Here is a 13,176-nt window from a genome sequence, read left to right on the forward strand (position 1 = left end):
CAGCATTCACATCCATACATAGTAATGCGGAATACCATAGTTTGGATTATCTTGATCTTGGTTCCCAGAGAGACATCTTTATCTTTAAGGATCTTATCTAACCCCCTCACAGCTGCTCTTCCAAGTCTCAATCTTCTTCTGATTTCTTCATTATGTTCGAAATGGATGGATTTTTAAAATTCCATGAGCATAGTTTAAGCAGCAAGCTGTGAATTTAAAGATATCACATCAGGCTTTTCATTATTGTGAAGGAACTGGCCCTTACCTGGATAGCACAGGTGAGCCTGACCTCATCAGATCTCAGAAGCTAAACCGGGTCGACATTGGTTAGTAATTGGATGGGGGACCTCCAATGAAGACCAGGTCTGCAGAGGCAGGCAATGGCAAACCACCTCTGTTAGTCTCTTGCCATAAAAACCCAGCCAGGGGGTGCCATAAGTCAGCTATGATTTGAGGACACTCTCCACCATCACCAGGGTGAAGGAAATACCCTGTTAGTCTCAACAAGAACATTTTTCTAGAACCAAGATTTGGAAAAGCAGGATGATTGATTTGTTTTAAGACTGGATGAAAGATCTATATCCAAAAGATATGTTCCTTGAAGAGTTATTTCATGCCGGGTGATATTTATCCAGTCTCCAAATGCTTCCTTGGTATCCAGAGTGAAATCCCAGTCCACGGTCTGAGAACCCCTTGAATTATGTTGTAACACCTGTCTTGTTCTTGGAATTCACACCCATCTCTGATGTCCACAGAAATAATCCTGGAAATTCTTGGATCTGGTAAATGTCAACAAAGCTGGAACCTGGTGCTGGAATCCATGCAACATCCCATCATAAACAGGTAAGCGTGCCAGACTGCCATTGTTACAGACTGATAAAGAAATATATGCAGTGAATGATTTTAAAAAGTTCCTTTCAGTGGAACTCTATAGGGTTGAGGGAATTCAATGGAATTTTAGCAATGGAATGGAAAAGGTACAGCTGTCCCCAGTGTGTATTGAGTGGTAGAGAGACAGATATTATTTCTGTGGCAGAAAGGGGGAATGTAAGAGCGCCTGGGAGCCCTGTTCTGTGGACAGAAGTACCACATACAGACATCTCTTAGATTTCAGTCCTCAGTGACACATTAGCATCACACACAAACTTTGTGCAGCTACAATAGAGAAACACTTCCCTTTTTCAAATTAAAGCTGTGTTCTGGAACAAGTCCAAAGAGATGTCTCCCTGAGAGGAACAATTCTTCAAGACAAAGTGCTCTGTGCGCAGCTTTCTGAACAATTATTTACAGCAAATAAAAGTGGACTATCTCATTCTTAACAAAACCCTAGTTTGTGGGTCGGCAGCTTCTGTATGACCCCTTTAGATGGATGACTGCCGCTTGCTTGACAGGTAATCCTAAAAACGTCGAGAAAGTAAGAGAGGAAGATAGGCCTTCTTGGCCATCTTTACAGTCGCAGAGGACTCAAAGTGAAACAAAGACATGAAATGAGTTAACCAGCATGGAGCCCTTAACACTTCTCCTCTGAATAATAAGCCAGTTATTTATTTCATTCCTCTGTGTCACTCTTCTTAGATTATAACGTTGGAATTAGGAGACCCCCTTTGTTCTAGTATATGGATGGGGAAAGGCATCCATCCGTCTGTCTGTGTCATCTATCTAGTGCGTTTTACCTTACCTTTTCTCCAAGAAGCTCAGGGCAGCATTTATAGTTCTCTTGTCTTCAATTTTATGCTCACAGTAACTCTGTGGGATAGGTGAGAATGTACATGACCAATCTAAGTCACCTAACAAGATTCATGACAGAGTGGGGTTTGGAACCCAGATCATCCAGTCTGGCACCGTAACCGTTACGCCTCATTGGCTCCCATCCGAGTTGGTGACTGAGTCATGAACCAAAACTTGCTTTTGACATGAACTCACTGGATGGACTTAGGCAGGCAGTCTTGGTTCCCCGCGTGCATACTTCTGCAATGCAAGAGTGCAAATCCTGGTCCATCCTACAAGGTTGTTGTAGAGAGTGCAGGGATCTTGCATGTTAAGAGCTTTGAACTCTTGCAAATGATGGATAAATGCTTTTTGTTTTCACAACAATCTAGTTGGGAAATCATTGGTAGTAGTCACTGGAGTGTAGTCGCTCAAACATTTCCGCCTCTTCTTTGAAGTATGTCAGTGCTGCACCGTCACCTGCCCTTCCTTCTTAGCTCAGGCACATGTGCTGTCCATTTTTACATCCAGCAGTCTGAAGCTCAGTAGGAGAGCATGCAGAAGGTGCCAAGTTCAAGCTCTGGTATCACCAGTTAAAAGATCTCAGGAAGCAAGCATTAGGGAAGCCCTTTCTCTGCCTGAGACCCTGGAGAGCTGCTGCCACTCCAAGTAGACAATACTGAGTTCGATAGATCCGTAAGCTAAAACATCTTCAGTTACATGGACATACCTGTCCGACTTTCCTTTGATCTCCTCTTTCTCCTTGGTTTCAGGCACATGGTTTACTGTCTTGCAGACATTCTACTTGAGTTTTTGATTCCCGACCTCCAAGCAGATAAACCCCAACAACACTAGTAGCTGCTGCTGTCTGTGAAGCTGCTAAGAGAGCTAACTCTGTGTCACACTAACTTGGACTGATGCTGTGAACAGCCAAGGAGTAGAGAATCCAAAAGCATTACATGTCCACTGGACTGAGCCAGGGGCTGTTACAGAAGGCTCGCGAGACAGAACTTCTTCCAGCGGTTGGTGAATCCACTTGTGGTGCAACAGTCTTGTCTTGTACTGTAAAACAGTCTTCATTCCATAACTCAGGTGCAGTTCTGTGTTAGAAAATGCCTCCTCTTTGAAGAGGTGAATAAGCTGCTTAATAGGACAAGATCCCATTGACATTCCTGGATAGGGGCAATGTAACATCCTGCATGTCTTTTCCTGCTGTGGTTTGCTTGGGGAGTTGAACACTCAGTGTACAGATAGATAGGCATTCCTTGTCGTGATCTTTATTGAGATAAGTTTATAATTAAGAGGAGAAAGGCAGCGGTCACTGTTTAATAAATGAACTTGCCCTCCTGTCATTCGGTGTCTTGTGTAATTGTCCTGGGTGTTCACACTGTCTTTTCAAGCACAGAACTATGATTAGGTGCAAATCAGCTTGAGTCAATGGTATCTGCAAGAATTCATAGAGCATGGAGAGAAATAAGAACCCCAGATAAACCCATAGATCTGGATTTTAATATAGGGTGGCTGTAAAGTTCTCCCTCTAAAGCAGAGGACATCTTGGGTGATTCCCACCATCCAGTCAGGGAGGCAGGAATGAATTTTCTTCCTCTTCCTGTCTGGCGTGTGGGACACCCTCTCTTCAGTTCTGTTCCTGCCTCCAGGGAGAACAGTCTTATCTAGTAGCAGATTAGCTCTGCTACTTTCTTATTAGGACTTCAATTTCACTTTCGCTTTCCCATTCCTTTGCTCTTCTCTTCCTCTAATATTATCGTTCTTCCAAAAGTATATTCCAAATTCTATAGGTTGCAAGAGATAAGGCTACCATATTTCTACCTGTACCCTAAATATCCTAGGGAGAGGCTCTGACACAACCCAGATGTCAGAAGGACACTCAAGGCCTATCTGCTCTGAACAGGGCAAATCAAAAAGTCGGACTTACTGTTCATCAATATGTCTCCCCTCAATTTGGGGAAGAAAATGCCTTCAGCAGCCATAGATGCCAATAACAAAACATACATTATCGAAGCTCACAGAGCTCTCATCATAGAGGTTCCTAATGGAATAACAGCTCATTCTGTGAGAAGTGCTGCTACCAATGCAGCATTACACAGGAACACTTCTGTAGAAGAAGTCTGCAAGGCAGCAACATGGTCGTCGGTCTCGACCTTGGTGAGATGCTACAAATTAAATCTATATGATTCAGCAGACACTGCCTGCAGTAGAAAAGTACTGCAGTGCATGGTCTCAGACGAAGACCACATCCCATCCAGAAAGTGGAAACTGCTCTGGGAGCACCCAAGATGTCCTCCACTTCAGAGGGAGAATGGACCTTTGGACACTTATCGTGAAAGGTCCTTCTCCTCTGAGGAAAGGAGGACATCTTGCCCTCCCTGGGTCTTCATCCTCCTCAACCCTGCTGCTTCATTATTGTACTTCCTCCAGGTTATGCTGTACCTGTTAACGCAACAGGTGTTGTTTCTCTCTCAGAATTGACAGTTGCTGAATGATTAATTCAATGTTACTGCTTTGTGGAGTCACCTGAACTGAAGAGAGGGTGTTCCACATGCCAAACAGGAAAAGGAAGAAAATTAGTTCCTGCCTCCCTGATTGGATAGTGGGAATCACCCAAGCTGTATTCCTTTCCTCAGAGGAGAAGGACCCTTCATGGTAAGTGTCCAAAGGTCCGCTATAATCAAAGAAGATAGGTACTGGCAACCAGACCTGGTTTCATCCTAATTTGCACACAATTGAGAACCATTATCTATTAAGACTGGGTCTGCAATCGTTAAGTACTCTGTTCCATTCTACGGCTGCCACCACCAAAATGCCCCACACTAACAGTTCAGCTATAAAGCTTTATCAGACAATCTAAGAAGACAGGGAGATTGGTTTGGGGGAAAGTTTCCTAAGGTATGCTGGGTCCAGGCAGTTCAGTGCTAAAGTGTGTAACCAGCACTTTGCATTGTGGTGGGCAGCTGACAAGTAACCAATGCAGGCATGCCAAGATAACAGTCACATAATCTCTGCTGTGTGTTTATGGACAGGGGGTTAAAGTTCAGCATGAATTGGTGCTACCAAATCATCTTCAAAAGTTGCCCCATCTATGGAGCACCTGACAATAAACAAACCAAACTAGGGCCAGATTCCAATCATTGAAAAGAAGGGCATGACCAGCTAGGTAGCACAGTTCAAAGATGAATGTGTTCAAAAGAAAAAAAAGAAGAAGTTGAAGCCCCAAATTAAAACAATATTAATTTTGGTTTAAAATGAGGAGGAAACCCTATACGGCAAAGTGCTTGGGTCATATGTTATTCCAGATTAGACATGCTACAGAAAGATCCCAGATGCTGTCGGAAATCCATTGCCTATGACTGAGATGAACATTTGCGCAACACATGATGTGGTGATTGTGGCGAGAGCCAAGTTCCCTTCCATAATATCCACCCCAGGCTAGACTGGGCCATTTCCAGTGTCAACAGCTATAAGATTAAGCACTTATCCTCACACAGCATATGGTGTAATTAATACCAGATCAAACTGGGAACTCTGGTCTTGGCACCGTTGCCGTGTCTGAGAGGGTCTATAGGGTGGATTAGGGGTAAATCTAGTGAGATTTCCTAACATCTTAAGACTTGGAGCCTGGCCTTGTTACAATATGCAAAGGCTGGAGGTGTCAATAATCATATCATAAAGCATCTAAAATATAATTGCACCTGCATGTGTTCTTTAGAGTACATTATATTAAAAGTGCAATCCTAAGAAAAGTTACACCATAGTCCATGCAAATCAATGGGCTTAGAATGGTATAACTCTGTTTTGGATCGCACTGTAAAACTCCTGCCATTTTATAATTAAGATTGTGAGAGTGCCGTCCGGAGACTTTGTTGACTGCAACCTACACACAGAGGGTGAGTGAGATTACATCTGTCTGGTCCTCCAAAGGGCATGACTGCTTCCAGGGACTTGTAGCAGAGGTAACATTTGCAGAGGTGACGTTCCCGTTTGCTTGCAGGTCAGGAACAGGGGACTCACTCAGGATCCTGCTCTTTTGTTCACACAGCAAAGATGGGAGCTTTCAAAACAATGTCCATTTATTAGCAAGGAGATACAAAGCTGGGAGCAACTGGGTTTCAGGGCAAGGGAGCTGATGCAGGCTCCAGTTCTAACTACCAAAAAGAACTAACTGAGCAGGGACTCCACCCCATGACACCAAACCAATGCACACAAATATCAGAGGGGGGAAGCGGACTGTTCCACTGTATGCATACAATAAATACATCACAGCAGAGAATGCACTGGATGGTGAGTGTTGGCTCAATGCTCAATATTCTTTCACAGACTTTGTTTTGAATGTAGATTTTGGCGTCTAAGCTTTAAGCCTGAAGTGGCCTGAAATACCGCCCATACCAACTAAGCTACAGCAACAGACCTTAGAGAGTATATAGGAGGTTTTGGAAGATAACTGCTTTCACATGGTTACCTGATTAATCAGCAGGATGATTTTGCCCAGAGTTTTTGGCTAGCTGGTCTGAAGGACCCACTGAGCATTTTTCCAATTAGCTGTTTTGGTGCAGTAAATAAAGAACCCTTGGTATGGGTCTGAGCCTGTAAGACCTACCCTGATAAAGACTTGCATAATCAATGCATATTTTCCTAAAATATGCACACCGTTTATCAAACAAGCAAGTACGGAGTAGGTGAAGCCAAGAAGGTAATAGAATGAGTAGAGGGAAACATTCTACACAGTTGTTTCATTTTTTTTCTGTCTAGCACACTCACTAGTTTGGTCCCCCAGGTGGCTTACAATTCAGTACTGACAATTAAAACATCTAAACCAGATACCATCCACAGCCCCTGTAGTCTGCCCATTAACTCTTAAAGGAAGAAGACTGTTTAAGCAGTTTGGGGTGTTACGGTCCCTGTAATGTCTCATAATGTTGGGCATTGTCTTTTGTGTACAACTTCAGCAATTAAAATTGGATGTTACTTGAAGAAATCTGTTTGAAAGCTCCTTCTTCCTGTTTCTCCAAGTGTCTTCCATTCTCTTCATCTCATTTCACAGAACCAAGCAAAAGAGCGGTCGAGTATCACTTGACCAAATAAATCTCCCTTCCTGTTCCCAAGCCTCTTTTTGGAAAGAGAGAGCAAGGAGGCACTCCGTAGCCCTTCTTGAAAGAGGACCGAAGATCAAAGACTATAAACATTCTAAAAGGCCTAGCAAAGCGGACCTATTTTCATTCAAGTACCAACACTCTCACAAAACCTCCCCAGTAAGGGGCCTCCTTATCAACCATTCTTGTGCCTTTAAAATCAACAAAGGTCAGCAAAGTGGGCTATCTTAACTGAAGATGGCGGAAGGGTGTTTCCTTGTCTCTGTGTGTGTTTAGTGCAAAGGACAAGGTCACAGCTGTTTGCTTGCCAAGATGGCCTTTCTATGCAGCCACTTCACATTTCATGCCAGATGGGATGGAGCGCTTGAAACCTCAGTGCTCTTTATTTCTGAGCTTTTAATTTCCCTCATTTTCTACTGCTAAAGTCTCTGTTCCCTCCATGGCTCATTCGCTCCCCCTTCTGCCTCTATGCCTCTTAATTTTTCTTTTTATTTGGATCTGTGAGAAAAGTGATTTAATCCCCTTGTACTGCTGATTAAGTCTATTATAACTGCCCCAGCCCTGACATTTTCTCAGAGAAGTGCACAGCTGGGACCTTGCAAGGGCTTTCCAGTATCTCCACCTCTGCTTTCATTTGTTGAATGCTAAACATCCAGATGTGACCTTTTCCTCAAGAGAAATGCCAAGCCTGCAGGATCACACCTATAGGCAGGGGCTTGTGTGTAATACAGGCTTAAGAGCCATGCAAAAATCAACAAGACAAAGGGAAGAAAAGGGACCAAGGCAAGTGGTTAAGACCTCCAAATCTCTAAAGTGGGGACTCGGTGGATGTTTGAAACTGGATGGGAATTTTGTATTTGCAAAGGTGAGGGCAGATTATTCTGTGCAGGATCTAAATCCACTGTTTTGATATATGTTTGGTCTTTTTGGAAGGGCAAAATCCTCCATGTGTTCTTCATATGAACATTCTAGAAGCCTTGAATTCCTCCATCAGGCTTTTCTGTCTCCATAGTTAGGAAGACCTTGCGGCACTTGCTTGACTCTGCATCGGAGGGTCGTAAACATGAAAACAATGTCATATCTGGCATGTGGATGCCCTGCTGTTCTGCATACACGTGCTTCCCAGATGGCCACCACTTGTGGAGGTGTCTCCACATCAAATGCACAGCTTCACAATTCAAAATGACAATAGTAAAGCTCTTTAATTTTTCTTTGCATAATAAACCTTAGCTTTCATGTGTGTCTCCTGTCTTCCCAAGCCTGGACTCTGGTTTCAGAAACACTTAGCACATTCCAACTGTTTACCACGGTCTGGTCCCTTTTTTCCAGTTACTTGTCTCTGGTAAATCATCTACTGTCCGTATTTTTGTCTTGGCAGGGTGGCTTTTGGGGCTGCTATTAGCATGAGATTGTAGAGTTCTGCTGGTCTTGTTTTATTTAGACCGTTTATTTGCTATTTTTCCAGTTTAAGAAGAGTTCAGGTCTCTCCCCAGGGCCTCTAAAAGGTAATAAAAACCAAAGTCTCCTCTCACATGGTGGGTGAATGGAATATTGTAACCCCGATCTGAAATTAACAAGCATTGACAGTGCAGCTGAATTCCCCCCAAAGACGTCTTGAAGAGAGTCAGAGCTGGCTTGAACAGAAGAATAGACAACCAGTTATATCATGCTAAACTGGTTATGTTTTGCTTTAGCATCATTTTCCAGTTCTGTATCGGATTTCTGCTTGTTCTCAGATTTCTGCTACCCCTACCTTATTATATTGTTCATTGAATGTCCCAGCTGTTGATCGTATTGACTTATACTGTGCTATCCATCTTAAGTTTCAGTGAGAAAGGCAGACTACGAATGATGCAAATAAAAAAAATAAGATACCTGAACAGGATGGCTGTAGATATATCTTGTCTACAGATGCGTGTACAGGATTATAAATGCATGTTGTAAGACACCGTGCAGTACTTCCTTTATACATATATATTTTTTGCTTTAACCAAAGCATCTTACATCATTCTCCTCTCCTCCACTTTATCCTCACAGCAACCTTGTGAGGTAGGCTAGGCTGAGAGTGTGTGACTAAGTTCACTCGGTAAGCTTCATTGGAAGAGCAGGGAATTAATAACATTAACATTAATAACATTCAATTTATATATACCACCCTTCAGGATGACTTAACACCCACTCAGAGCTGTTTACAAAGTATACGATCATTATCCCCACAACAACAATCACCCTGTGAGGTGGGTGGGGCTGAGAGAGCTCCTAGAAGCTGTGACTGACCCAAGGTCACCCAGCTGGCTTCAAGTGGAGGAGTGGGGAATCAAACCCGGTTCTCCAGATTAGAGTCCCGTGCTCTTAACCACTACACCAAACCACTACCCATTGAACCTGGTTGTCCAGATCCTAGTCTGTCATTCAACCATAGAACACACTGGCTCTTGCTACGCTCTCTACCAAAGTTTACCAACCTCCAGGTGAGGCTTGGCATTCTACTGGAATTGCAATTGATCAGCTGTCTTCAGAGATCAGTTCCCTGGAGGAAATAATAACACACTCTATGGCATCCCATCTCTGCTGAGCTCTCTCCCATACCCAAACTCTCCAGCCAATCTCCAGGACTTTCCCAAGTTGGAGTTGACAAGCCTATCTACCATTTTACTATATTTGCAGCTGCTGTCCAACGGGGGGCCCTGAGTCTGGTCTAATAGTGGCACATGCAGCCAGTATCTTGATGAAGTTCTGATCAGTGTCTTGGTAAGATGCTTATGCTCCCATCGCTTTTTTTTCAAGATGGGTAGCCATGTTAGTCTGTCTGTAGCAGTAGAAAAGAGCAAGAGCTCGGTAGCACCTATAAGAGTAACAAAATTTGTGGTAGGCAAGGTATGAAATTTCGTGCTATCTGAAGAAGTGAGCTGTGACTCACAAAAGCTCATACCCTACCACAAATTGTGTTAGTTTTATAGGTGCTACTGGGCTCTTGCATGATTTTTCAAGAATATCTTTAACGGAAAGAACTAAAAATCACTTTAGTTTTTAAACAGCGGAGGACAAGCTGTTGGAAAGAGATTAGGCTTCAATCCTAAGAACACTTCCATGGGAATAAGTCTCACTCTACACGAGATGTCTCAGCATGTGTTCATCAAGTGTAGGGAGATGCAGTGTTATTTGGGAAATGTAGTTTGAAAAGACAGAGCTGGTGGAGATCGCTTCTCAGAGGGCTTGTTAATTTCATCTTCAAGGCTCTGTCAATTTCACCTCTCCAGTTTAAAACTGTGTGGGATCACAACCAGAGGGCAACAAGGAGTGGAAAGGGGCTGGAGCTGCCTTCTGGAGCTGGGCTTGGACCTGGAGAGGCTATAATGGGCTGAGGTTTCCCTTCTGGCATTTCACAACCCCTTCACACTACTCCAGTATATGGCAATGTCTTTGCCCTGCCATCGGCTCTGTCTTTTTAAACTACTGTTCCCTGCTACCAGTGTATCTCCCAACACATGTTCTTCACATGTCAGATGTCTCATGTAGAGAGACTCTAAGTCTTATCAAATAGTATGGGACTTACTTCTGAGTAAACTTTCTTAAGATTGCTTGATGAAGAGTAATACCTTCAGCAATGTATAATAAAGGAGGGGTGGAGTGGGTCTCTAGCAGTGATCCTTGCTATGAAAATAAAGGGGTTAAAAGTAGATTTCAGTTTGTATTTGCAAAATGTTGGAGGGCAGGAGGATTTACTCATATTATCTAAGGTCCAGTGTATTTGTTATCCATGACATGGTGAAATACGTTTAAGCTAATTAAGACCATACGTATCAGCTCAGATGGACAGGAATTTTTCATCACCATCAGCTGGGAGTACAGCTCCTAGTATCTGTTTCATTTGGTTGTTTTACTGGTGAAAATAATTTCTTTTGCTTACTGTAGAACACAACAATTCTGTCCAGTTTTTGACATGATCAGATCATGATGGCAGGCTTCGATTGCTGCCCTACAGATGCTTGTTTGAGAGTATATTTGGAATAACAGTTCTGGAAAGGGCCGATTGCTCATACATTATATCAGGTGCCAGTTTCAAAAAGTGACATCTCTAGCCAAACGAGTGCCAGGTGAAAAGCTTAACTAATCAATTTTAAGCATATTTCTCAACTGTCAGTCCCCCTTTTAACCTGCAATTTCTGTGATGGGCTACATTGTGCTTGAGAATGACCCAGTGCTTAAGCAACCCTGTTTTCCAGATCATTTCGGTGACCATGACGTGCTGCCATGCCAAATTTATTTGAATCTTTTCAGTCCCTTGGCAAACAGAGGTCCTGTGATTATTGATTCTACAGCCAGCGGGGGCTTTTCTTTCTCATTGTGTGGGCCTAAATGATCTCCCCCTCCTTTCTTCCTTCCTTGCAATCTTCTCCTCATGTTCATATTACGAGGGAGGATATTTATAATGAAAAATAAGTCGAGAACAAAAGCCGGCTAGGAGCAGGCTCTCCGGTAGGGTTATTAGAAGAATTAGGCTCCCACCTCCATTAGGTCTGGTGTCCACTGTGAGAAAAAAAGGTGGATATGGAGATAGTATGGGGAGGCTCCTTATTAACCTTAATCTGAAGAAAAGCGGCCATTGAAACCGCATTGAGGCCCGGTTTCATAGATACAGCAGGTCTCCTTCAAGCTTGTGACTGTATTATGGGCCAGTCTCCCCAGCAACCAGTTTGGCCTCGTCTCTAATGTGTTTTGAGGCTCACCGTCTAATCTGAGGTAAAAATGTCAGCACAAGTAGGCCCCGGGCTGGCAGCTTCCAGCTATGGCCCATCTAGAAAAGCACATATCCAGCTCACACCTTCTGGTTGCTGGGGTGAAAGGGCCTCTTTATTCTCCACAGGAAGCATTCGATGAAGTTGGAGCTCAAACAAGGGGGCCTGCCTTTTGTTTCTCCTTTCCTCGCCCGACAGTAGTTTGAAGGGACTCTTTATTATGTCTTTAGCGCTAATCTTGAGGTGGGAGGGAGCAATAAGCCTGGAGAAATTGGAAAAGAAGGCCCCTCTCAGTGGGGAAAGGCCTCAGTCAATGGTGTGTGAAAAAAGAAGGCAGCAAAGGGGATTCAAAATGTCAGCTTCATGGGAAATACTTGATATTTAATAGCGTTAATTGATTAGCGCGAGTCACTGACGTCCTCCGCAAGGTGATCCGGCACGTCGAGCAGCAATCTTATTAGGGCTTATTAAAGCATGTGGATGCTAATCTGGAGGGCATTAAAATCTTACCTATTAGGATTGTCAACCTCCAGGTGGTGGCTGGAGATTTCCCAGAATTACAGAGATCAGTTCCCTGTGAGAAAATGGCTGCTTTGGAGGGTGGACTGTATGCCAATATACCCTGCGGTAGAAAAGAGCAAGAATCCAGTAGTCCCTATAAGACTAACAAAATTTTTGGTAGGCTATGAGCTTTCATGAGTCACAGCTCACTTCAAGTATCTTCAGCTATCTGAAGAAGGGAGCTGTGGCTCACAAAAGCTCATACCCTACCACAAATTTTGTTAGTCTCATAGGTGCTACTGGACTCTTGCTCTTTTCTACTGCTACAGACAGACTAACACAGCTACCCATCTTGATCTGTCATTATACCCCACTGAGGTCCTTCTTCTTCCCAAACCTTGCCCTCCCCAAGCTCTATCCCCAAATCTCCAGTAATTTCTCAGTCCAGAGTTGGCAAGCCTAGATACAGATGATAGAAAGATTTTCCTTATGCTTATTTAAATTATGTCTTATAAGGATTTCACAATATTGTTTTGAGGATGTGAGCAGACAGAGGTTTGCTCAGGGGACACACAGCATGCCACTCATGCTTTGCAAAAGGCTTTCTTCCTGCCCTTGTTGTCTACTGGTGAGGGAGGACGGCTTCAGGGGAAGGACTGCAAAATTGTTTTAATCAAAATGGGGGGGAGTGCATTTTCCTACATTTGAGGACCCATTACTAATGCATTTTTATCATATCCTTCATCTAAAGAACTCGTGTGATTCTCATCTGCCTGCTTTTATCCTCCCAATAACTGTTAGGTAGGTTAGATAAACCAGAGAGCTGTCATAGCACTGTGGGAGTCTGAACCCCCTATCTCCCAGAACCTAGATGTGACATCCTAAACACTACACAACACTTCCTTTTAAATGAGAAATTCCTGCTTCCAAGGCCTCACAAGGGCTTCTAGGGCAATATCTGATTCCTGGAGAGAAGTGGATGGTCCAAGTGTTTCTAATCAGTACTGCTACTTTGCCATGGGTCTTGGCTGAAGTTCAGCCATGCTGACCTCTTAGGGTTGCCAGCCTCCAGGTGATAGCTGGAGATTTCCTGGAATTACAACTGATCTCCAGGCAACAGA

General features: G+C 43.5%; 1 protein-coding gene across 2 annotated transcripts in view; it reads left to right on the forward strand.

The window, feature by feature from the left end:
- Positions 1–3,059, forward strand: part of SNX19 (sorting nexin 19) — a 47,382-nt gene extending 44,323 nt beyond the window's left edge. The window contains exons 10-11 of one of the 2 annotated variants that reach the window (XM_054998550.1): positions 756–843; positions 2,481–3,059. In XM_054998550.1, the coding sequence (XP_054854525.1) occupies positions 756–843; positions 2,481–2,562 (170 nt within the window). In that variant the 3' untranslated portion in view covers positions 2,563–3,059. The remainder of the gene's footprint in view (positions 1–755; positions 844–2,480) is intronic. The other variant, XM_054998551.1, reaches the window with a different exon arrangement.
- Positions 3,060–13,176: the final 10,117 nt, after the last annotated feature.

This window comes from Eublepharis macularius, chromosome 14 (genome assembly GCF_028583425.1).
Source record: "Eublepharis macularius isolate TG4126 chromosome 14, MPM_Emac_v1.0, whole genome shotgun sequence".
NCBI lineage: Eukaryota > Metazoa > Chordata > Lepidosauria > Squamata > Eublepharidae > Eublepharis > Eublepharis macularius.